The following is a 25330-nucleotide window of genomic DNA, read 5'->3' as shown; positions in this document are numbered from 1 at the left end:
AGGGGAAGGGGTGCTCCCCGCCTTCTTTACACAGGCTCCATCAGCAAGGCCACGGCCCCTCCTAGGCTGTCCCCTCACCCCGTGCTGCTGGGCAGCCCCTGGGATGGCCAGAGATCCAGACAGACCCCCGCGCACAGTGACCACGTCCGTGTGTCCCCAGCTACAGACGGGAATGGGCGCGACTCACTTATCGTCCTTCTCGTAGATGTTCAGCCCGAGTGCGTCGACGCCGAGCCAGAGGTCCGTCCCCTTCTTGTTTTTGATCTCGAAGTAGTTAATGCCATACATTTCCAGGTCCTGGGCGATCTTCAGGTACTCCAGCATAGCGCTGTCCCTGAGGGGAGGCACACACGGGCGTGACCGCCGCGACCCCTCGGCCAACCGAGCCGTGCCGGAGGGCCTGGGGCGGTCCAGGAGCCAGGCTGCCTGGGGCCCCGGCCGCTGCCGCTGCTGTGCGTTTCCCGAGAGACAGGAGGGCTTTCTTTTCAAGTCTATGTCTGGGCACAGCTTCCTCCAGGGGCTCCCAGTGCCTCCCCCAGAGCCAGCCCGGGGGCCTAGAGCTGTGTCTCCCCTACACAGGACGCCTGGACCACTCACAAACTCTGAAGCAGCGGCTTGCGCTGTGGCTCAGCGGGCGAAACTACCACCCATGATGCTGGCAGCCCGGATGAGAACAGGTCCTGGTCCGGCTGCCCCACTTCCCACCCAGCTCCCTGCTAACACGCCTGGGAAGGCAGCAGAGCACGGCCCAAGTGCTTGGGTCCCTGCCACCCATGCGGGAGACCCAGATGGAGTTCCTGGCTCCTGGCTCCAGCCTGGCCAACCCCAGCTATTGCAGCCATTGGAGGAGTAAACTGGAGGATGACAGATCTCTCTCTGCTTTTCAAATACATTTTTTATAAAAATTTAACAATACAAGGGGCTGGCGCTATGGCATAGTGGGTAAAGCTGCTGCCTGCAGTGCCGGCACCCCTTATGGTTGCCAGTTCAAGACCCGGCTGCTCCACTTCCGATCCAGCTCTCTGCTGTGGCCTGGGAAAGCAGCAGATGATGGCCCAAGTCCTTGGGCCCCTGCACCCACGTGGGAGACCCAGAAGAAGCTCCTGGCTTTGGATTGGCTCAGCTCCAGCTGTGGTGGCCACCTGGGGAGTGAACCATTGGATGAAAGAGTTCTCTCTCTACCTCTGCGTAGCTCTTTCAAATAAATAAATCTTGGAGCCAACACTGTGGCACAGCAGGTTAATCCTCTGCCTGCAGTGCCGGCATCCCATATGGGCACCGGTTCTAGTCTCAGCTGCTCCACTTCCAGTCCAACTCTCTGCTATGGCCTGGGAAAGCAGCAGAAGATGGTCCAAGTGCATGGGTCCCTGCACCCATGTGGGAGACCCAGAAGAAGCTCCTGGCTCCTGACTTCAGGTCTGCTCAGCTCCAGCCATTGCAACCATTTGGTGAGTGAACCAGCAGATGGAAGACCTCTCTGTCTCTCTCTACGTTGTCTGTAACTCTACCTCTCAAATAAAAATCTTCAAAAAATTATTTTTAAATTCAAACAAATAAATCTTAACGCGTGCACTCAGCCGTCTCCCAGTCCCTCCGTCCCCAGGCTGTGGCTGCTTCTGCCACAGCCGGTTTTCATTCCATCCACTCCTGGAGACAATCCCCTTGTGGACAACAAGGGCGGGCAGTGGTGCTGGGATGGCGAGGAGCCGAGTCTCCCCCGTGCTGCGGGCCCAGGGAGGTTCCCACGGCACTGCTGCCTTCCCCAGGCCACAGCACCTGGCTCTGCCGAGCACACACCTGCCCTCCCCCCACCGCCCCCTAGAACCCGCTCCAGCTCAGTTCCTTCTCGGCCAGGCACGGAGCCACAGGGGATGGAGGCACAGGGGACAGAGCCACAGGGGATGGGGGCAGGCCCGAGGGCCGGCACTCACTTGAGCATCCCGCGGTGCTCCGCGTGCCACACCTGGATCCGGTCCTCCCACTGGTCCCTGGAGAGCTTGTGCTGGTCCATGACCCTGCCAGCGAGAGAGGGATGCGGGCCGTCACCTCCAGGGGCCCTTCCCACCCACAGGCCGGCCCTTCAACGAAACCACTGCGAGGAATTCTGCTTCTGCCTCCAGACACGCGAGGATCAGCCTGGAAGACTAAGCAGCTGGAACAGGCCGAGCCCGGCCCTGCGGCAGAACTAAAGAAGGCGATTTAAGGGGCCTGAGTGAGCAGAAGCCGATCTCCCGGAGCCCAGGTGACCGCGGGCTGCCAAGGGGGCAGGAGGGGCAGTCCCCGGCCGCCCCGCCGGGCCCGCGCTCACCTCTGCGGGATCAGCCGCTCAGAGCTGAGGTAGCCGGCCTTGTGCGCCTCCTTGCTGTAGTCTCCGAACTTGGCCTGCACGGCGTAGGAGCCGAGCAGCACGGCCGTCTCGGGCGGGCAGTAGATCTCGTCACTGAGGATGCCTTCCTTCACTTGCAGGAAGAACAGCTTCTGCGTGATGTCCTGGATGAGCTCCTCGGACACGTCCTCCGGGTAGAACTTGGCCCTGAACTTGAACTGGACGGGGTTCTCCTTCCGGACCTCCTGGGCGGAGACCTGCGCACGGAAGCCAAGCCCTGGCGGTCAGACGCGCACGCGAGGCCCCGCTCGCCCTGTGGCTGCTGGCCATGTGGCACCTCCTCCGTGACGGCCTTGCAGCGTGGGAGACGAGCCAAGCCTGCCCGGAGCCCCACCCCGCGCTCGGCCTCCAGGGACAGCGCCACTGACCCCAGAGACCTCGAATCTGGAACTGAGCCCCCCACCCCGGCCTGTCGTGGGACCCGGGGGGGTAAGGAGGTGGGGGCGGCGCGGCTTTCAGAGTCCGCGATCGCGAGAGGAATCCTTTCGGAGCGGGAAGCCGGCGTGTCATGGACCCCGACGGCAGCCACGGGCTTGGACTACAGAGGCGACTCCCAGATCCGAGGTTCAGGTCTCATTTGAAAAGCCCAGGTCACGAGAAGCTAGGAGTCGGGCAGCAGCTGCACGCTGAGGCCCGGGGGAGCCCCCATCCCATCAGCAGCCGCACCGGCTGTACGGGAAACCTGCAGGCCCCAGCGCGGCGTGGGAACAGTTAAGCCACCTCACCTTTTTATCAAGTTTCAGCCAGGTGGGAAACCCTTTATTATCCACGTACTGCAGGCCAAAGTACCAGACTTCCCGGAGGCCGATGGTCTTCACCACCTGCGAGGGAGAGGGGAGAGGGGCCCGGTCAGGAGCCACGCCCTGGGCAGGCCCCGGCCGTCACGTAGGCAGCAGCGCCCAAGATGGACGGCTGCCTGCACCTCGCCCGCGTGGTCTCACCCACGGGCGACCACGGCCAGGGAGGGCTCACTGTTCACGTGGACCAGAGCAGACCCAGGGCGACCGCTGTCTCAGACAACCTGGCTCCTTCTCTGCGCGCCGGCCTGCCCTCCTCTGCGGCAACCACCAGGTGTCCCAGGTAGAAAGGGTAGAAAGGGGCCGGACATAACCAGAGCCGCCCCGGGGGCCCTGCTGTGGGCCAGCTGGCCCGGGCCTCCGCCCTGTACAGGGGGAGCAGCCGTGGCACGCAAGGCAGGAGGCGGCAGGCTCCACGGGGGACGCTCCGTGCGCTCCGCGTGCTAAGGGGCGACTGGCAGATTCAGGCCCCAGAAACGTGAAGCTCTGGGGCCGGCGCTGTGGCGTAGCGGGTAAAACCATGGCCTGCAGTGCCTGCATCCCATATGGGCGCCGGTTCGAGTCCCGGCAGCTCCACTTCTGATGCAGCTTCCTGCTAACGCACCTGGGAGAGCAGCAGAGGAGGATGGCCCAGGTGCTTGGGCCCCTGCACTCACGTGGGAGACCCAGACAAAGCCCTGGGCTCCTGGCTTCAGCCTGGCCCAGCGCTGGCCACGGTGGCCATCTCGGGAGTGAGCCAACAGATGATTTGTCTCTCTCTCTCTCTCTAATTCTACCTGAGCTCTCCCATACGGTCCCCGGCGGACACCGTCCCCGGCTGCACCTGGAATCCTGCACCAGGGTGACTACCCAGGCAGTCCTTCCCCCCCCACCCCCCACCCAGGGCACAGTCAGCCCTGCTCTCTCCAGTCTGCTGGAAAAGCCACCCTAGGGATCCTCCCTCCCAGGGAGAGCCCAGCGCTCCTGGATAAAGCCTGCTCCCGCTCCGCTGACCCCTCGCGCGAGGTGCGCCACCCATCACCTCTGCCCCAGCCGCTCCCACGGCAGAGACGTGTCTTCTCGTCCCCAGCCACGGAGGAGACGTCCTCTCCAATACTGGGAACAAGGGGCACGGAGGGGAGGGTCGCGGGCACAGCCCTGGGCGGGCCCCGCCGCCACCATGCAGGCACTGCCCCCGGGTGCTCTCCCGCAAAGAGGGGCCCTGGGCTGGGCGCCGGTGCTCCAGGGTCCGAACTGAGCGGGGAGGGGGCTGTGGCGGAAAACATCAAGTGGCGGGGGTAGTGTGGGGCTGACTTTCCACGCTGGTCCTCGCCTGACTGCTTTGCGGGCGGCACCCTGCAGTCGGCCACCGCTTACGTACTGTCAACTCCTCTCTCGCTCACCCTGCAGCACCCAGCTTCCCGCAGGCTCAGATTCCGGGGCCAACACGCCCGAGGTACCCTCGGTCTCGCCCAGCACCAGGAACGGACTGGGAAACACGTCCCACAGGACAGCAGGGCGGCCGTGGGTGACCAGACACCTGGACCACACCTGGCCCAGAGAGCCGGCCTGGGCGGGCCCTGCCTCCCGAGCCGGCCCGGCACCAGCTGCTCACTCTCGGAACACAACGGACATCCGACCTGGCAGCCTCCAAAGGAGCTAGAGTCCACCGTGCGGGTTCTCCCCTGAGCACCCCCAAGTTTCCAGGACTGGAGCTCCGATGCCGAGCGCCGGGGCTGCAGGGGCCTCTCGGGGAAGCAGGGTCTGGTTCGGGGGCCTCGTGACTCCCGGCTGCCCCCGTGCCCACGCGGGGTGCCGGCGGGCTGGCGCTGTGGCGTAGCGGTGACGCCGGCATCCCCTAAGGGCACCAGTATGTTCCCGGCCGCTCTGCTTCTGACCCAGCTCCCTGCTAATTCTTCTCAGAAGGCAGCGGAGGGCGGCCCAATTGCTCGGGCCCCCGCACCCGCCTGTGGGACCCAGACAGAGCTCCAGGCTCCTGGCTCTGGCCCGGCCCTGGTTGTTGTGCGTTTTGGGGAGTGAAGCAGTGGATGGAAGACCTCGCTCTGTCTGTCCCTGGCTCTGTAACTCTGCCTTTCAAATAAGCAAATCTTTAAAAAAGCAATCAAATCGAGAGGCGACAGCACCCTCGATCTCTTGAAAGGTACAAGGGGCCCAAGGGCCACCTCCTCAGCGCCTCTGACCACCCCACCCCGGCCGTGTCTCCACCGCGAGCCAGTAATGCGGGTCTCGTCCGATCTCAGCTAAGGCAGGAGTAGCAGCTACGGCCCGTGGGCCAATGTCATCTTCTGTCCACCCAGCCCCAAGCTAGGAACGAAACCGTCGTTAAACGCTGGGGAGGAAAGAAGTCCCCGGAAACTTCTGGAAACCTCGGGACTGCGTTCAGCACCTCGGGACCAGGGTCCTGCCCACGCGAGCTCGTGTCCCTGGCTGCTTTCTCCACGGCGGTGGCCGAGGGGCACGGCCCTGCCAGACTTCACGGCCTGCAGGCCCCAGCTGTGCCCCCCCACCCCCCGCCCTCTGCAGACAAGTCCGCTGAGTTGGGACAGAAAGCTGCGAAAACGAAGCCAAGTCTCAGTGTCTCAGTTTTCAGCTACAGCCTAACGGGGAAGGAGACCAGGAGACAGGACTGCATTTGGAGCAGCTGTACTGGAAAAAAATGAGTAGGTAATAAGTGTTAATATCACTAATAACCTTCTGACTTTAAAGGTACTGAATTATTTTCTCGAAATCTGTATTTTTCACAGATGTTCAGGCAGGACCAGTTAGACACCAGAGACGGCACCTCCTGAGCCAAGTGAGGATTCGTGTCCCCAGCCATCGAGATGTGCTACACACAGGAGCAGAGGAGATGGCAGGCACTAGGCAGCCCTTCTGGGATGCAGAAGCCAGCAACACCTTAGCCGATCTGCACAGTCCCAACCCCTCCTCAGCCTCTTGCCTCTGTGCTGGACACACATGATTTTCACCCGGCTTCCCACAAACACTACTAGGCAGGGTGCTGGCACGCACCTGCTGGGCAAGACACAAACCTCTGCTGCTGGGTTTTACTGGTGCAGTGTGAAAGAGCTGAGCACTTTTATGCCTTTTCAAACATCCTGGATGACCGCCGGTGAGCAAACCCAGGCAAAGCACTGAGCAAACGCAAGGATTTGGGTGCTCCCAGAATCAGGGTTTTGTTTCCCTTAATGGTAACCCCTGGAGCTCGTGGAGACCCACCTGATCGAACAGCTGTTTTCCGGTTGTATTTGGCTGGACGGCAAACTCCAGCTCTGCGTCCATGGTGGTGACGCGGACGTTGATCTGAAACAGAAGCAAGCACAGACACTCAGCTGGGCTCCGTGCCCGGTGGCCCACGCCACGCATGCCGGCAATGTCACGGGAGCCCGGTCACGCCCGTGGAAGTGCTCCAACAGCCGTCAACCCACTTCCCACGCGCTGTCTAGGCCGAGTGAGGCCGGCCCGGGTGCGGGCTGCACCCACGGCAGCCGGTGAGGGGAGGGAGGCGGCGCCAACACTGGAACCATCGGAGTAGCCACGAGAAATGCGGTGACGGAACACGCAACCAAGAGGGCGGGACGCGGCGCGGCGGCCAAGGGGAAACTGCTACGAGGACTGAGACCGCCCAAGCCAGCCGTGCGCTGTCCACGCACAGCATCTTCTGCGCCGAGACGGACGACGGAAGTCACGCGGAAACGGAAGGACGGGCCTAAGGACTGTGCAGCAGCGGAACGGCCTGGAACTAGCAGCTGCCTCCCACCTCCTTCCAGCTGAGCTACCCAGGTGCTGCAGAGGCCCCGCCCCCAACAGGAGAGACCCAGACGAGGACGGGGACTGCAGGAGGCGATGCACAGTGCACCGGGCGGAGCGTCCCACCTGGACGTCCCACACACTGCACACACCCCAGAGGAACTCAATCGGGCTCCACCCCGCCCCCAACGGGCAACCCAGCATTAGCTAACCAGTGCATGGCCAAGGGGCCCGGCTGACAGTGACCGCTAGGCCCGACCAGCTTCCACAGACAAATGCAGGGAACTTCACTCTGGGGGTTAAGCAGCACCCACGGCTCACCGGGTGCTCTACAGCTCGTGCTGTCAGGTTAGCAGTGAACAATGCACCTAGCACCTGCGTCAGGAGAACCCGGCACTGAAGCATCGGGGGGGGGGGGGCCCTCAGAGCCCCGGGGTTCTCGGGAGCGCGCACAGGGCACTCGGCAGAAGTGGCCTCGCTTAGGTGAGCTCTGTTCTCACCGCTGCAGGGGGGAGTCTCTGATCTGGTACCAGAATATCAAGCGATGCTACTGGTCTGTATCTTTCAAGAGAAACGAAAGGTAGGAGTGAACTTCATTTTCTTTCTTAAAAAAAGAAAAGTGGCCAGTGAGGGACATGCCGTGGCGCAGCGGGGTAGGCCGCCACCCACGATGCCGGTGTCGCAGCTGCTCTGACTCGGCTCCCTGCTACCGTGCCTGGGAGAGGAGGGAGGGGAGAGGAGGGGAGGTGACCCAGGTGCACCTGCACCGAGGTGGAGTTTGTTCCGGGAGCCTGTCTTCAGTCTGGCCCAGCTCCAACCACTGCGGCCGTCTGGGAAGTGAACTAGCAAATGGAAGATGGATCTCTCTCTCTCTCTCTCTCTGTATTCTTCTATTTTCTTAAAGATTTATTTACTTATTTGGAAGTCAGAGTTACATAGAGAGAAAGAGAGGCAGAGAGAGAGAGAGGTCTTCCATCTGCTGGTTCACTCCCCAGATGGCCACAATGGCTGGAGCTGTGCCGATCCAAAGCCAGGAGCCAGGAGCTTCTTCCGGGTCTCCCATGCGGTGCAGGGGCCCAAGGACTTGGCCATCTTCTACTGCTTTCCCAGGCCACAGCAGAGAGCTGGACAGGAAGAGGAGCAGCTCCCCCCAGACGTTCAGGAAGGGAGGAACCAGACGTCCCTGCAGCTCAAGGTCAGGAACACCAGTGCGAACAGCAAGGGACATGCGAAGGGTGGCACCGGCACGTTTGCCCTTCAGGCAGCAGACTGCGGTAAGCTTATTCATGCCCATCTATCGCACCTGCATTTGCTCAGAAATCAAGGTGAGAAGGATGCCGCCAGCGCCCAGTGTGCCGGGGCCTGGCCCGCCGGCCGTCAGCACCGGCGTCCGGCGCTCCAGCCCGCTCCCGCAGCTGCGGCTTCAGCAATCTGGCGCGGTCCTCAACTATTCGGGCAAGACCCTGCCAGTGCTTCGACACGCTCTGCGGAAGCGGCCACGCACGGCAAGCTTTCTCCCACGAGAGGGAGTGGGATGGGGAGGAGGTCTCGCGGGCAGTCACAGAGACGGGACTGCTGCCCACGCCCACGCCCACGCCCACGCCGAGCCACCGTGTGCTCCCTCGCGGCGGCTCTGCTGAAACCGAATTCACGTCCCACACACTTCACTCATTGGAAACGCATAATTCAGGGGTGCTTAGGGTGTTCACAGGTATGCCAGCAACACTGCCGTCGAGTTCTGGAATATTCCGTCACCCCAAAAAGAAGCCCAGCACCCACTCCCGGTCATTCCCATTATTCCCGAGGTCCCATCCCCTGGCACCCACTCGGCGGCTCTCTGTCTCCGAGGACTCGTCTACTGTGGACATCTCAGACACGCAGAATCTTTGAGCTTCTGCCCCCGTGCGTCCTGTGCTCCGGGGGCGGCCACGCTGGGCGAGCACCTGCCACGCACAAGGCACCGCAGAGGTGTCCGTGCGGTCGGCAGCGGGAGGACGGAGGACGCTCGGGCTGGGGTCGCAGCCACTGTTCCCGGCTGCTTCAGGGCCTGAACAGGGGACAGCTACGAAGGCGGCACTCAAACTAGACCTCCACGCCCACCTCCAGGGGAAAGCAAAGGTGAACAAAAAGTAATAATACAACAACAACAACAACTAGACTTAACTTCAGTTTAGTGCTTTTGTTTAAGCTCGTGTGAAAATAACCCAGGCCCTTGGGAAGCTGCGAAACAGCCCCGTGCTCCCGGAGCTGGGGTCGGGGCTGACCCTCCCTGCTTCTAGAGGGCTCCCCACTGCCCAGGCGCCCCCCAGGGTGGAGGCGAGGACCCCGCTCTCGGGAGGTGGCCCCGGATCCGAAGCCTGGACTCAGGGTGCCGTTTGGCATCAACTCCGGTGACACGCCAGCCAGCCTTCAAGTTGATCACGAAAAGAGAGGCTGTTAACCAATCCCCCTCATAGTTAGACTCCTGGACTAGCATGTGCCCCTCTCCCAGCCCCGTTCATCGTTCATGGCCACTCAAGGACCCTGGGCAGCAGCACACACGTGTTCCGGAGTCTGGCATGAGCTCGGGCGGGAGGCGCGCCTTCCTAACCACTCAAGAAATCTGGCCAAGCTGGAGTTCAGACCCGATCTCGCAAAGGCAGCCCCCGAGAGCTTGCTCTGACAGTCAGGGTCCCGCGGGCGCGGGCGCGCCCTGGCCACACTGACCACCAGCAGGGCCAGCCAGCACGGTGCTGCCAGACGTCCGGGGAGAGCAGAAGTCTCACGACGCATGCGCACCCCCCGTCCATCCCGCGGACGCGCCTTGACCGAGGCTCCGTGCACGAGGACGGGAGAGGACGGGAAACCGTCAGCTACCACACGCAGCGGTCATTTTCCACCACACTGGCGAACAAACAGCCAGCCCTGTAAAACATTACCAGTAACCCAGCAAGCCTTAACTAGCCGAGCGCAGACAGCAGACGCTCCGCTCCGATCCAGCCAAGGCCGGCACAGCCAGGGCCCCAGAGGCAGGTGCATGGCTTGTGTGTGTGTGTGTGTGTGTGTGTGTTTCTTTTTAAGGCTCTTCTCCCCTACCCCAATCTTTTCAGGTGTCACAGCGATGGGTACTATCTAAAAGACAATCCTGGGGACTGGTGTTTGATGTAGCGGTAAAGCCACCACTTGGGCCATCTGTATCCCACGTGGAGGTGCCTGGGTTCAAAGCTGCGCCCCGTCCCCTTCCAGTTTCCTGCTAATGGGAGGCAGCAGATGATGGCTCAACCTGCATGGTCTCTGCAACCTACGCGGAGACCTGAATTTAGCTGCAGGCTCCTGGCTTCAAACAGTCCAGCTGTTGCGGGCATTTGGGGGAGTGGACTGGAAGGCAGAAGCCCTGTCTATCCATCTCTTTATCCCCTTGCAAATAAATAAAGCTTAAAAAAAAAAAAACTTAAAAAAAAAAGAGTGGACCCGTGTTGTCACACAGTGGGTAAACCACTGCCTGCAACGCCGCCATCCCATACAGGTGCTGGTTTGTATCCCAGCTGCTCCACTTCTGAGATCCAGCTCCCTGCTAATGGCCTGGGGAAAGCAGCGAAAGATGGGCCAAGTGTCTAGGCCCCTGCACCCACGTGGGAGACCCGATGACGCTCCTGGCTTCGGCCTGGCCACGGTGGCCCTCTGGAGAGCAAACCAGAGGATGTAAGATCTCTCTCTCCACAACTCTTTCAAATCACTCAATCCTTTAAAAATTATTTTTAAAAATAGTTTTGTTTTCTAAGTATTACATAAAATGAATGTATATTCCTCACATGTCGCCCAGTGGTAATTTTATATAAACAAAACTGCCCTATTTTGCATTGTTACAGTTTCCACAAAGCACCTAAGAATCCAACTTTTAACCCAGAAAGTAACCCAGACCCCAAAGTTGTACCCATTCTTTCAAGGACAGAGGGCAAAATAAGAACCTCTATATGCTGTAGGTATTTTATCAAAGTATCAGCACATTGCGGCAGAGACAAGGAACACGGCCGGGGTCCTCAAACAGAACTTCATACGCGGAGCAAGGCCACAGGTGCGGGCACTTCCAAAACTCATGAGAATGGATTAAAAGATGAGCTTATGTTGGTGTAAAAATTCTGAAATCTATGCATGAGATATTCAAAAATGTTATGAAAAAAGTGTATTATGAAAAATTTGCATGGATTTCAAAAATTTTTTGCACCAAAATAAACTTCTCTGTTAATATTCTTTTTCCCAAAAGCTTTCTGAAGTACCCTGGTAAGTCACTCACCACAACCACTGGTGATGCACTTGGCCATGGCACCGAAACTTCGCTAAACACTCCCCAGCCGCAGGAGTATCCCTGGGCACCCAAACACAGGCTGGCCAGAGGTAAGAAATTCCAGGGACACATTTAGAGGGGTCAGTGCTCTTGCTGACCATCAGACAAGGCGGAAACAACAGCACAAGGACATCTTAATAATACAATAACCAAGGGGAGCCGGCGCTGTGGCACAGGGGCTAGGCTGCCACCTGTCGTCCCGGCTTCCCGTATGGGCGCCAGTCCGTGTCCAGCTGCTCCACTTCCAATCCAGCTCCCTGCTAACGCAGCTGGGAAAAGTAGCGGAAGACGGCCAAGGTGTTTGGGCCCCTGCACCCATGTGAGAGACCCAGATGAAGCTCCTGGCTTTGGCTTGGCCCAGTGAGGACCACTGTGGCCATCAGGGAATGAACCAGCAGATGGAAGATCTCTCTCTCTCTTCCTATCTCTTTCAAATAAATACAAGGGCAAAGGGCAAATCCACAACCCAAGGCATGAAGGTTTTGAGCACTGCTACGCCTTTCTGTCAAAGTCTGTTCTTTTAAAAATTGATTAATGTATTTACTCAGAAGGCAGGGCAACAGAGAACGAGTGTGCGCACGAGGCCATCCAGCCGCTGGCGCACTCCCCAAGCAGCTGCGACAGCCAGGTCTGGGTCAGGAGCCAGGAGTTCCCTCGGGGTCTCCCACATGGCAGAAGTCCAAGCGCTTGGGCCATCACCCGCTGTCCTCCCAGGCACACACGTCAGCAGGACGCTGAATCAGAAGCGGAGCAGCCGCTTCAACCTGGTGCTCCAACATGGGGTGCCGGCGCTGGGCCACAGCGCCCCCGCGTTGCCCTCCTCTGCCAAGGCTGAGGAAGGGCACAGGGAGGGGGAGGAAACGCGCTGGACTACGGAGCTCCGGAGGACCTGCACACGCCAGACGGGCTATCTGTCCAGCTCCACAACTCCTGCAGGAGTGCAGGGCATCGGCGACGCAGACACGGCCGGCAGCTCCGGGACCCTCCTCCGCAGGCGTCCGGAGGCAAGAGGACAGACATGAAACCCACACTGCGATCAAAGTTTCCACGTCATCTACACTGAGACAGCAACCGGCCTCTCACCGCCTAACAAGAACCATAAAGTCACCCCAGTCACCTGTCACACGTGGCAGCCACCAGACAACACCCTGACAGAGGTCAAAGTGCCACCCCCGAGTGTAGCTCTAGGTTCTTCCTCTAGGGACCGGGCACGGCGGTCCCCCAAGTCCCAGCAAAATGAAGTTCTGGAAGTCACTGGGAAACAGGTCGGGGGCAGAGTCCTGAGCACAAGCTGCTGGGAGCTGCTCGGAGCTCCTGGCGCCCCCCAGGAGGCTGCAGACACGCCAGCCTGTGACAGTTTCAGGAGCTCAGTCCCGCAGGCGACCCAAGTCCAGCCACACAGGGGCTGGCGCTGTCCCGTGATGGAACCTCTGCACTCCCGCAGGTAACTGACCTGCCACAGGGTGGCGCTGCCTACCCCCACTGCTCCTTGGAAGAGGACAGTAGGGGGGCTGCCTTATGCCGCCACAGGCAGCCCTGGCTGCTCCACTTCCAATCCAGCTCCCTGCTAACGCACCCGGGAAAGCAGCGGAGGGCGGCTGCACCCACACGGGAGACCTGGAGGAAGCTCCCGGCTCCAGTCTGGCCCACCCTGGCTGCTGTGGCCACTCGGGGAGTGAACCAGCAGGTGGAAGACCTCTCTCCATTTCTCACCTCTGTAACTCTGCCTTTCAAATAAATAAAATAAATCTTAAAAACCACACACACACACACACATACACACACACACACCAGTTAGTACTTGTCCCTTGGTAATTTGCTAATTACCAATGAAAAGCAGTCATAACTAAGTACAAAGCAAAACAAGCCGACTAACGGAACAACCGTTCAGAAGGCAGGAGCGTGAACCTGAACTTGCATGAGAAGACCCGGAACGCGGCCGCTGCTTCATATCGAAATCGTAGCTGCCAGTCCTCTGGCAGAGAGCAAGGTGGGCCAAGCCCCACGAATTCTTGTGACGAACTTTTTAATCACTCATATTCACATTTATATCAGATCATCTACAAATGCCTGAGCATTCAGTTCTGGGATACATGCAAATGTCTACACCGGCTGTGATTAACTGGGTTTTTGTTTGCCTGTGTAACCTGGCAGGGGCAGCTTCCCAGGGAAGACGGGGCAGGTGCGTCCAGCCTTGGGATCCCCTGGGCAGCAGGAGAGGCCAGGAGCGCTCTCCGGGAACTGGGCAACACCCCAGCCTCTCACCTGCTTCCCACACCATTCCCCCACCTCTCCTCCACTACCTCTGAGCTACGCCTGAAACAAAAGCTGCGTTCCTAACACGCGGTAGATAGGAACAGGGAACTTTCAATGTGACTTTGTGTTATACGAACGTGCATAACATCTACGACAGTTAGGAGCTGTCACTGTTTCCCAGGGTGGCCCAAAAGATGGGCACTACGGGGCTGGCGCTGTGGCGCAGCGGGTAAAGCTGCCGCCTGTAGCGCTGGCATCCCATATGGGTGCAGGTTCGAGTCCTAGCTGTTCTACTTCTGATCCTGTTCTCTGCTATGGCCTGGGAAAGCAGTAGACAATGGCCCAAGTCCTTGGGCCCCTGCACCCACATGGGAGACTTGGAAGAGGCTCCTGACTCTTGGCTTTGGACAGGCCCAGCTCCAGCTATTTCAGCCATTTGGAGAGGGAAGCACTGGATGGAAAACCTCCCTCCCTCCCTGTCTCTCTCTCTCTCTCTCTCTCTCTACCTCTACCTCTACCTCTAACTCTGCCTTTCAAATAAATAAAAAAAGATGGCCACCACGTGGCGAGAGGTCCAAGGTTATCCTAGTCTCACGGCCTTTTCTACAAAGAGATTTTATTTTTCTTTACTTGAAAGGCAGAACTAGAGAGAGAGAGAGAGAGAGAGAGAGAGGTCTGCCATCTGCTGGTTCACTCTCCCAATGGCCCCAACAAGAGCCAGGAGCTTCTTCTGGGTCTCCAACGAGGGTGGCAGAGGCCCAAGCACTTGGGCCAGCTTCCGCTGCTTTCCTGGGAGCTGGCTCAGAAGTGGAGCAGCCGGGACTCGAATCAGTGCCCACATGGGATGCCGGCACCGCAGAGAGAGGCCTAACCCACTACGCCACAGCGCCGGCTGTACCACCTTACTGCTCCTGTCTTTTTTTTTTTTAAAGATGTATTTATTTTATCTGAAAGGCAGAGTTACAGAGAGGCAGAGGCAGAGAGAGAGAGAGAGAGTCTTCCACTTGCTGGTTTACTCCCCAGGTGGCCGCAGCTGAGCCAACCTGAAGCCGGGAGCTTCTTCCAGGTCTCACGCAGGTGCAGGGGCCCAAGCACTTGGGCCACCTTCCACTGCTTTCCCAGGCCACAGCAGAGAGCTGGGTCAGAAGTGGAGCAGCCGAGACTCGAACCGGCGTCCATATGGGATGCCGGCACTGCAGGCGGAGGCTTTACCTGCCACACCACAGCGCCGGCCCCACAGCCTGTTCTTAATGCCTGAGAAAAAACTGGGGCCCAGGAAGGTTTCAGCACTCGTGGTGACCGGCTCCCCACAGCAGCTGTGTTTGTAGAGCTCCCAAAGGAATCTCCTGGAGCCGGATCTCCAAACCCAAGCCCGAAGCTTAAAGCTTCTGCAAAGTGTGTGTTTCTAAACTTCAGGCTGGAAAGCGGAGTCCAGATAACTACTGTCTGTCCCCGCTCCTCAGGATGTAAGAAATCCCACTGGGCAGCTCCGCCGGCCTGGGAGAGCAAGCCACTTCCTGCCCCGACCCACTTCCTGTGAAACCAAGTCGCAGAAAGCGGACAAACCAGTCCCGTGTGCACTCACCGTCATCAGAAAATGGTGACCTTGGCCCCGGAAGGAAACATCCGGGGCATTCATGTTGGGAGGGTCGGTTCCGGTTCCCCTACTTCGAAACCAGGCCAGGAGCAGTGGGCACGGCCCTGCCCAGGCACCGCCCCGCACACGAAGTCTCCGCCAGCCTCGCCCAGGTCCCAGGCCTGAGCCCACAGCAGCACCTCGGGGCACTTCCTGACCCGAGTGCTCCTGTGCCTGTTAGCTGTTCATCTAAAAAAATTATGAACCTAAAGACTGATGGGGGTGGGGTGGGGGAGTCTTCCACCCTCTGGTTCACTCCCCAAATGCTCCCAACAGCCGGGGGCCAGGCCAGGCTGGAGCCGTCATCCGCGGCCTCCCAGGCACATTAGCAGGGAGCTGGACCAGGGGTGGAGCTGCCCAGACTCGGTTTAGGACACGAGTGTCCCAACCGGTGGCTTAACCCACTGCACCACGACACTCCTAGTGTTAAAGACCTTTCATTTAGAAGCAGGAACGAACACACTATGAATGACAAACGTGTCGTGTGTAAATATAACATGGAATTAAACTAGCATCAGACCACCCTTTACACGGAACCCAATAATCAAATGTTACTTGCAAAAGAAACTTTTTCTAGAAAACACAATCTACGTCCGTCTCTCCGCACCCCAAGGCAGACAAAGGAACTTCTCCTTCAAGGTCACTTTGTCTTTATCTAATAACCCTGCGAGCTCTGGGTTTGTGGCATGTGACTTCGGTTCCCCCAGCGTCATACATACTTCAGCACCGATCTAGGTCATGCAAATGTGAAGTTAATTATAGACACAAACTTGGGATCCCATCAAAGACAGAGGTACAAGGTGAGGCCGGCCACGGCTCGCCAGGCCGGTTGTCTGAAACTAAAGGCCCACAGGCTGAACTTCACGCCCACCTCAAAGGCATTATTTTCTCTGGAAACGGAGAAATCGGGGTGTGTGTGTGGGGGTGGTTTCCTTCCCAGTCTAGTGCAGGGGAGGGGCAGCCCGGGGAACAGCGGAACCAGGAAGACCCAACTCCTGCGCGGGCCTGCCATGTTGGAGGTGCTGAGCTGCCCCAGCCCCGGGAACACCTCCCCCACACAGAGCTTCGGCTTCGCAAGATCCACCCGGACTCGCCCAAGAAGGCTTTACTTTCGTCACCTACCAAAGTAATGAACCACCCCACGTGCTTATTTTTTTAAACTCGGAACTAAACTGGTAATATTACAATATCTGCCTGAATAAGCAAACTTCAGCAAGACTTAGCCTTCCGAACTGCCCTGCTTCTGAAATGACGCGGGACAACCCCGCGGGCCAGCCCTCCTCCCTGGCCCCAGCCACAGGCTAGACTCAGGCCTCTTCCAATGGCTGTGCAGCCCCCCACCCCCCAGGCAGACGGCTCCATGAGGTTCATTTCCGATTTTGGAGTCTGAGCGTTGCTGCTAAGACCACGTCCTGCTCGCAGCCTGGCCCCGGCGCCCCTGCGCTCCCCTGGGAATCAGAGACTGGCTTTGAGCATTGGGCCACCACCAGGGTGGGCGGCTGGAGCGAGTGGGAGCGGAGGGTTCCTCCCTCCAAGTGGGGGTGCTGCCGCTGCATTCACCCTCTGGGTCGCCTCCCAGATCCAGACATTCCCTGGAGCCAAAAGGGAGCCTTTCTCCACTGCTACCCCTGTAACACACCCTTCAAACAACCAACTTCCACTACGGGACACTGGAAACGGTCACAGACGGGAAGCTCACAGAATGTGCCTGCCCAGTCTACTCTTCCCATCGCCACAGTTCCAATAATTCCTAAATATAAAAATGCAGTCGGGACGCAACCTTTTCACAGCTGGTCCGGCCACAGCACATCAGTGCGTCCTGCAGCCCTGTTACCACGCTGCATTCCCACACGCCGTCCACACCGGCATCTCCACACCGCAGCTCCTGGCCCGAGTCTCACTTAAGGATCTTACTCATCGAGCCAGGGTTGTGGCAGTGGGGAACGCTGCTCCCTGTGATGCAGGCATCCCATGTGGGCACCGGTTCTAGTCCCAGCTGCTCCACTTCCGATCCAGCTCTCTGCTGTGGCCTGGGAAAGCAGAGAAAAGAAGGCCGAGGTGCTTGGGCCCCTGTACCCACGTGGGAGACCCGGAAGAAGCTCCTGGTTCCTGGCTTAGGATTGGTACAGCTCCGCTGCTGTGGCCATTGGAGAGTGAACCAGCAGATGGAAGACCTCTCTGCCTCTGTCTCTAACTCTGTGCCTTTCAAATAAGTAATCTTATGAAGAAAAACAACAACTAAAGAACAAGGCTGGACCCTCCACCCGAGACAAACTGCACACGAACTCCATAGACAGGGCCACGGGCACGGTCTCAGGTCAGCCCACATCCCCGAGCCAGCAACGCTCAGTGCCAGACCCAGGTCAGATCATCACGGCTCCCTGCCAAAGCAAGACTGATCTATCAAAAAGCAAACAAATAAAAACAAGAACACATCACTCGCACCCCCTCATGAGTCATTCAGCCCGACAGCTTTAACTCCCCACAACCAGGGTGGTGACAGGAACTAACCTCTTGGCGAAAGGTGACACCAAGCATTCCCACCATGACTTCCCCTCTACCCTCACTGGCCTGGTTCCCCGGGAAGAGGCCAGGTCAAGTGCATGTAACGCAGAATCACCACTACGTGGCAATTCGTTCCATCACTCACTGCCATGAGTGCGAGCAAGTCACCGCTCTCCCTGTTTCCCTGGGCTGAGGGGCAGGGATCATGGGTTGTTCTCCAGGACCTCCCAGCCCTGCAACCCTGGTACCCCGCAGGGCCGTCTGCTGGTGGGATCTGGGCTGTGTTCACTGCAAAAAGTATAACCTCCTTCCCACTTCACTGAGCTAGGCTAACGACCATGACCACGAGGAGACAGGAAAGCTCAGGTGTTTGGAACACAGCACAGCCCTCTCTGAGCAAGGCCAAGTGCTTCCTGTGGGCTGTCTCCTGGCCCTCACGGGCAGGCCTGTGGGTTCCTGTTCACAGATGAGGGGCAGAGGGGTGAGGAAACCTCCCCAAGATTGCCCACTAACTGGCGGGGGTATTTGCTTCCTGGTCATCCCCTAATTATCTGCCAATAAAGTGAGAATCGAAAGTGTGTTAGAAGCACAGAAACCACCTTGCCTGTGCAGCTGGGAGAGACGGCACGAATAGGCACCCGGCATCCTGCAAGGCGAGGTGCAGAACAGCCCCATGATGGGCAATGGAGACAAGTGTGTGTGTGGGGGGATGGTGACGGAGCTCTCGGGAGACAGCACGAGCTAGAGACTGACTCACAAAACTCCTGCAGCCAGAGCTTCACACACAGCCCAGAGCAGGCTCAAAGCTGGTTTTTAAATTATCAGTGATAGAGGCCAGCACTGTGGTGGGGCCGGCTGAGCCGCTGCCTACAATGCTGCATGCCATGCAGTGCTGGGTCAGGTCCCAGCTGCTCCACTTCCAATCGAGCTCCCTGCTAGTGCGCCTGGGAAGGCAGCAGAGGATGGCCCGAGCGCTCGGGCCCCTGCCACCCACGTGGGAGACCCACAGAGAGTTCCAGACCCCTGATTTCTGCCCCGCCCAGCCTCGGCCATTGCAACCATTTGGGGAGTGAACCAGTGGATGGCAGATCTCTTTCTCTCTCTGCCTTTCAAATAAATACGTAAATCTCTACTATAAAAAAAAAAAGCAATGTTAGAGATGCAATTCATCTATACAACACTCTCTTCTCAACTCAAATTATCAGTACAAATTGCTTTCTTGTAGCACATGCCAGAGCTCTTTCATCAGACCACAGCTTAGCGTGTGACACAAGATACTGGCCGTCTCTCTGTGGAGACAAAGAGCCGCCCTGAACACGAGCCCTGTTGGAAGCAACCTGGGCACCAGCCACGCCTGGCCGGTGGGGGTTTCACAGTAGGTGTCCGCGCTCGGAGCCGCGGTGCTCTTAACACGGGCGAACAAAACACGTTCTTTGTCTTTGGAGAACGGGGTTTTTAAAAATCGGGACCGCTGAGATGGATCTGCTTCCAAATATTAGTCTAGCCGTCAAACCAGGCTAGAACAAATGCTTACCAATTATCTCTATCCTAGCAGCAGGGGTGGAAAAATCTTTTTCTAGAAAGGGCCGGAGTAAATACTGTAGGCTTTGAGGGCCCTAGTGGTGTCGGTTGCCCACGGTCATCCATGTTTTAAAAACAACCCTTGGGACCGGTGTTTAGGCGAAGCGGGTTAAAGCGTCCTCTGCAGCGGCGCCATATGGCTCAAGTCCCGGCTGCTCCACTTCCAATCCAGCTCCCTGCTCACGGCCTGGGAAAGCAGTGGAAAATGGCCCAAGTACCCCTGCACACACGTGAGAGACCCGGACAAAGCTCCGGGCTGCTGCGGCCACTCGAGGAGTGAACCCACAGAGGGAGGATCTCTCTCCCTAACTCTGCCTTTCGAACAAATAGATAAATCTTTTTTAAAAAGAAAAAATGCAAAACACTTAGCAAAAACAGGCCAAGGCGGGGAGGGGCCCAAAGGTGAGGAGGCGAAAGCAATTATTTACAACGTCTGAGATGACAACTGCTGACCCAGGCCATTTTAAACTTATCTTCTCTCATCAAACGCGGCCCAGGAAGCCAGGCTGTGCAAAGTGACTTCAAACCCAGGGAGGGCAAGACCCGACAGGCCCGGCTGAGGTCACTTCCTCTGGCTTTTATCAGTACAAGGAGTCAAGGGCAGACATGCCTTTGCCTTCACGACTGGTTTCCTCAAATCTGTTCGATCGGCAGGGTCAGGAGTCTGGATGCAGTGTCCACCTCCTTTAGAACAGCGCTGCCACTTGTCGGACCTGGAGCACGGAACTGGCCGGCGCTGCCCCGGAAGTGCCCTCTGCCCCAGCAGAGGCCAGGACCTCACCCCTGCTAAGGATCCTGTGTTTACACAGCCGCCTCCCTCCCAGACTGAAAGAGCCAATCTTAGGAATTTTTATTGTCCCAGCCTGATGACCCCACAGGGCCCCCTGGGAGGGAGGGAGAGCGAGGGAGGGAGGGAGGGAGAAAGAAGGGTGGGAGGGAGTCACAACCAGGACAGGCAGAGGATGGAGAGGAGATACGGTCAGAGCAGAATGCGTCCTGCCGGTTCCTGGGGCCGACCAGAGACAAACTTTACCTGGCTAACAGGTTACACCGCAAAGTTTGTAAGACATGGAGGCGGGGGGGTGGGGGGCTGGGGGGGGCACACAAGAAACAGGCTACGGCGTCTGAGGATAAACCAGGTTTCACAGGTATACAAAAGCCTTGTTTCAACTGAGTTTATGTAACCCGTCTCATCGCTTAAAAATTTCTGCTCCTGTTTGACGGAAGACAGAATGGAGTCTCGGAAGCTAAGTGGCCATTCCACCCGCAGGTAAGAAGTACCCTGATTATGAAACTTGTGATGGTTTTTCATACTTTTGTTTTATTCAGAACTTTAGTGGAAAGTCTCTAAGACATTACAGCACAACAGAAATCTGTAGCAAAATATTTATTCTTTATGCCGACAGGCAATGATGGTGAATAGGACACAGGGAAAATAACGCAACCTTCTAGACGACAAACGTCCTGTGTGTGTCCATCCAGTGTTTACAGAAAAACTCGCTGAGCAGTTCCAACACCGCTACTACCGATGGGAAATGAAATGCAAGGGTGGCTCAAAATGCATTCGGTGACTCTGAAAGCCGACTGAATTTTTCTACTTCAGATGCCACAGCTGAACTATTTAAACGCGGTCAGCGTACAGAACCATCCAAGGCCCCCAAATGGCCAAAGACACAGAAGACAAAGAACTGCCACCCACATCCAGTGCTTGGGTTCAAGTCCCAGCTCTGTTGTCCATTCCAGCTTCCTGCTAATGTGCACCTGGGAAGCGGCTGGTTTGAGTACTGGCTGCTCCACTTCTGATCCAGCTCCCTACTAATGTGCCTGGGAAAGCAGCAGAAGATGGCCCGAGTTTTTAGGCCCCTGTACCCACGTGGGAGACCTAGACGAAGCTCCTGGTTGCTGGCTTCAACCTGGCCCAGCCCTGGCCATTGTGATCATCTGGGGAGTAAACCAGCAGATGGAAGACCTCTCTCTCCCTCTCCTCTTGTAATTCTATCTTTTTTTTTTTTTTAGATTTTATTTATTTTATTTGAGAGAGTTACAGACAGCGAGAGGAGAGAGAAAGGTCTTCCTTCTGTTAGCTCACTCCCCAAATGGCCGCAATGGTCGCAGCTGTGCCAATCCGAAGCCAGGAGCCACGAGCTTCTTCCTGGTCTCCCACGTGGGTGCAGGGGCCCAAGGACCTGGGCCATCTTCTGCTGCTTTCCCAGGCCATAGCAGAGAGCTGGACCAGAAGTGGAGCAGCTGGGACTAGAACCGGTGCCCACACGGGATGCCGACGCCGCAGGTGGAGGATTAACCTACTGCGCCACGGCACTGGCCCCATAATTCTACCTTTCAAACAAATAATCTTTAAATCAATACAATAAAAAATATGCTAATTCACCAACTGATATTATTTTCCTTTCCCAAACCATAAGCATTAATAAAATTATTCAAAACTGTTGGCAATCACAGCATTATTATTTGGGCCGTTAACAATAAAAGAGGCCGGTGTGGCAGGAATGAGAGGGACAGAGGAACAGAGTGGGATCTCTTTCTCTCCTATCAGTTATTTCACAGGCCTGGGAACTCTTCCCCTTTAAACACAAGAGGCCGAATCTGAGCGCTCCAGTGGCCCCTAGAGGAAGCTCTGTGCCTCGACTCCCGGCAGACATGCCCCTGCATGGTGGCTGGCCTCTGGAGGTGGAGACTCCTTTGTCCCAGCTGTGCTCTTTCCAGTGCCAGCAATGGCAGCGCGGTGTTGAAGGTGAACTTCAGGAAGGCAAGGACTTCCGTTATCACGCAGTCACAGATTTGTTAGCAACTGCGCAAGGCCAGGCTCTCAACTCCTCCATCCTGGATCCCTGGGCAGGACTCCCAGCTCTGTGATGACGGCAGCAGCACCCACGCAGGTGCCCAGCCCCACACAGCCACTTTGCTGTGGGTCCTATCCAGAGAGCCCTGCCCCCATCCCCCACCCACGGCTGTCCATTGCCATGGCCACCGCCTTGGCCCAGGCCAGCACTGGCTCTCATCTGGGCTACCTCAGCAGCCTACACGGCCACCCTCGCCACCTGCCTCCAGGGACTCTCCTGTCCCGGTCTCAAAGGGCACATCTGATCCTGTCGCCTCTTCCTGGTCAAACCCCGAGCTGGGCACGGCCTGGCTTCTCATTCCCTCTCTGGCCACTGAGTTTTCGTGGGAGCCCGGAACCACTCCTCCTCCCTTCCTCCAGGACTTCTGTCCCCACCGCCTGGGATGTCCCTCAAGTGTCGGGAAGAAAGGAACGAGGCAGCAGCTCCCCAGGGTGCTTCAGCACCAGCTCTCCCCGAATACCTGGCCATACAGCACACCGCGTCCCAGGGACCGGGCCAGGTGCCTGCTGCACCCCCAAATCGCCCTCCTTGGAACTCCCTGGTCACAGGAGCCCCAAAGCAGCAAAGGCAGGAAAAAGCAAACCCATCCGACCCTCCCCGACCAGCTGGCCAGGCAAGGGTCCTCCCAAGGCCTCCTCCAGCCCTGGTCCCTCAGGGTGCCCAGCAGAGGACGAGATAGGCACTCCCAACCCCAGCCTCTGCAGGTGGCCAGCTTGAAAAACGACCCACACCCCACCTTTCTAATAAGCGGTGCTTTAAGACAGTATTAAACCCAGCAAGTAAGCACTTCTTTTATAGTCTTATCAGGTCAGCCCGGCTCGGTGCAGAGCCCCCTGCTGGCAGGGGGAGGCGCACCAGCCGGGCTACTGGGCCTTTCAGGTGGGTGCCTGCGGTTAAAACGCCAGATCCCAAGCAGGCAGTCCAGTAGGAGTCTCTGCCTGGATCTGAATTATTAGAATCTACACAGCTTGCCAGGCGATTCCATTTTCACATTTACTGAGACAGCAAACTAAACTGAAATCTAGATCCAAGTACCAGGGGCTGCGAACCGTGCCCTGTGGGGTGGGCCTGGCAGAATTCAAATGAGTAAGAGTCTGTTCATCTTATCTCTAAGACCCTCCCCCATAACACACAGCAGGCAAGCAGGGCGACGGCGGACGGCCAGCAGGTACTGCTCTCCCAGCCTGATAACCCAGCCTCTCACACCCACGCCAGGCTGAGCCGCCTGTTTCACAACCACCTTCATCCGGTCCAGCCTCAGAAATGCCACGGTCGGGTCCCTCATTATTATAGACTTTTAGAGCAAACACGAAACGAAGGCATACCCGACGTGAAAACCGGAGCGCTTTCAGGGTTCCGAAACTCGCTCTGACCTTGATGAAGACATTGTATGAAGGGAGACAGGCAGCCAAAGACAACCCCAGTCCGGCTGCACCTGTGAGTCCCTGGAGAAGTCAAAGCCATAGCCACAGAGGCCAGGCAGCAGCCAGGGGAGGGGAGCTGGGGGTGGCAGTGGAGGACATCGGAGTCTGGGCCTGGGCTTCCTCACTGTGAAAGTACTGAGTGCCACTCAGCTGTACGCTGGAAGACGGGTAAGAGAATGGCAACCCGCCTTATGTGCATTTTATCACAATTTAAAAAGGCACAGGGAATTCACGATGAGAAATGAGAAGGAAAAGGAGTGAAGCGGGGGCAGGGTCTTCTCGCGACCCCTCCCCTAAGGCCGCACTCCCGGGCTGCCCTTGGGTGTGGCGCGGTGTCGGTGCCACAGCGCAGGTGCCCTGAAGCCACACTCCAGGCGACACTCGGAAGTTTGCAAAAAAAAAAAAAAAAAGAATTAAGAATTTTGGGCCGCATGAGGTCCTCAGCAGCACAGGGAGAATGAGTTTGTACCCTCGTCAGGAAACAAGGCTTCAAGAAAGATCGTTCCAGAAAGCAACAGTAGCGAGGCGCAGCCAAGCGCTGGGTACAGAAGCGACCCCCTTGAAAAGTTACAAAGAAACCCCGCACGCAGCTCCGGCTGCGGATTCCCGTGGCTCCCGGGTATTTTCAGCACTCTGCACCCGGAAGCCCCCCCGCCCTGCAGCGCGCGCGAGCCCGCCGCCTTCGGGCAGGTGCACACACACACACACACCTTTCCAAGAACCGCACCCTCGGCCCCGCTGGCCCGGGATCCGAGGGGGCAGGGCCGCTCTCCGCGGCCTTCTCCCTCCTCACCCGACTCCCAGCGAAACGCAGGTGCTCGCCGACCCTCCCAGAGCCACGAATCCCGCCGCGACCCGCACACTCCGCGGTCCTGCTGCGCGCCGGGCTGCGGCGGAGCCCCCGCCCCCGGCCCCGTCCCAGGAAGCCGCGGCCGCACCTGGCTCCGGGCAAGTGGGCGGAGGTCGTCGGTAGCCCCCGAGCTCCAGCCGCGAGCGCGTCCTCAGCCGCCGCAGGGGCCCCGGTCATCCCGCGACCCAGACGCGGCCCGGAGAGGGCTCTCGGTGACCGCGTTCCCCGGGCGTGCCTCGAAGAGACCCGCGAGCGACCAACAGGCCGGGAAAGGCCCAACTTCCGTCCCCTGAGCCCCGCTCCGGCACCAGCGGCCCAACACCTGGCGCAGGTGAGCCCCTCGAGGGGGCGAGCCCGGCGCATCGGCCCCGGCGCACACGCGCGCGCCACTTACTGGCTTCGGCATCTTGGGGGTCTCGGCGGGTTCCTCCGTGCACGGAAACGCTGCTGACTCGAAGCTCGACCTGCGGGACGAGGAGACCCTGAGCACGCAAGCCCGCGTGCCCGCCGCGCCCGACTCTGGCGCCCGCCGCGCGCCGCCGCTTAAGACCCGGCCGGGCGGGCTTCGGCCGAGTCGCCGCCCAGGGCCGGGGCGGGGCCGGGGGCGGCGGAGGCGGGGTCCGCCGGCGCCCGCCGGGTTTCAGTTCGCGTAGCAACCGTCGCCCCGGGGCTGAAACCACCGCCGTCGAGCCCGGGAGAAACTTTCGGGAACTTGGAACGGCCGCGGCGCGCCGAGAGGGGCGCGGCCACGCAGCCCGGGCCCGCGTCCGCCCCGGGAGGGCACCGAGGGGCGAGGAGCGATCGTACGGCGGCGCGAGCCACCTCTCCCGCACCGGCCCCGCGTGGGCGCCGCCGGAGGGCCCCGGCGCGGCCCCAAGAGGCCGCCCTGGGCGCGCAGGCCCGGCCCCCGGCCCCCGGCCCCCGGCCCAGGCCGCGCGGCCCGCTCACCCGCCGCACCTGCAG

General features: G+C 58.7%; 1 protein-coding gene across 1 annotated transcript in view; it reads right to left on the bottom strand.

Moving 5' to 3' along the window:
* EZR (ezrin) overlaps window positions 1-24773 on the bottom strand; it is a 38858-nt gene extending 14085 nt beyond the window's left edge. The window contains 6 exon segments of the mRNA NM_001082122.1: window positions 188-334; window positions 1932-2015; window positions 2309-2583; window positions 3112-3207; window positions 6400-6483; window positions 24762-24773. Of these exon segments, the coding sequence (NP_001075591.1) occupies window positions 188-334; window positions 1932-2015; window positions 2309-2583; window positions 3112-3207; window positions 6400-6483; window positions 24762-24773 (698 nt within the window).
* Between the last annotated feature and the right edge of the window lie 557 nt (window positions 24774-25330).

The sequence above is a fragment of the Oryctolagus cuniculus genome, chromosome 5, assembly GCF_051225735.1.
Source record: "Oryctolagus cuniculus isolate XC-2025 breed Fujian yellow rabbit chromosome 5, ASM5122573v1, whole genome shotgun sequence".
Classification (NCBI taxonomy): Eukaryota; Metazoa; Chordata; class Mammalia; order Lagomorpha; family Leporidae; genus Oryctolagus; species Oryctolagus cuniculus.
This window is presented reverse-complemented; position numbering and strand designations above follow the sequence as displayed.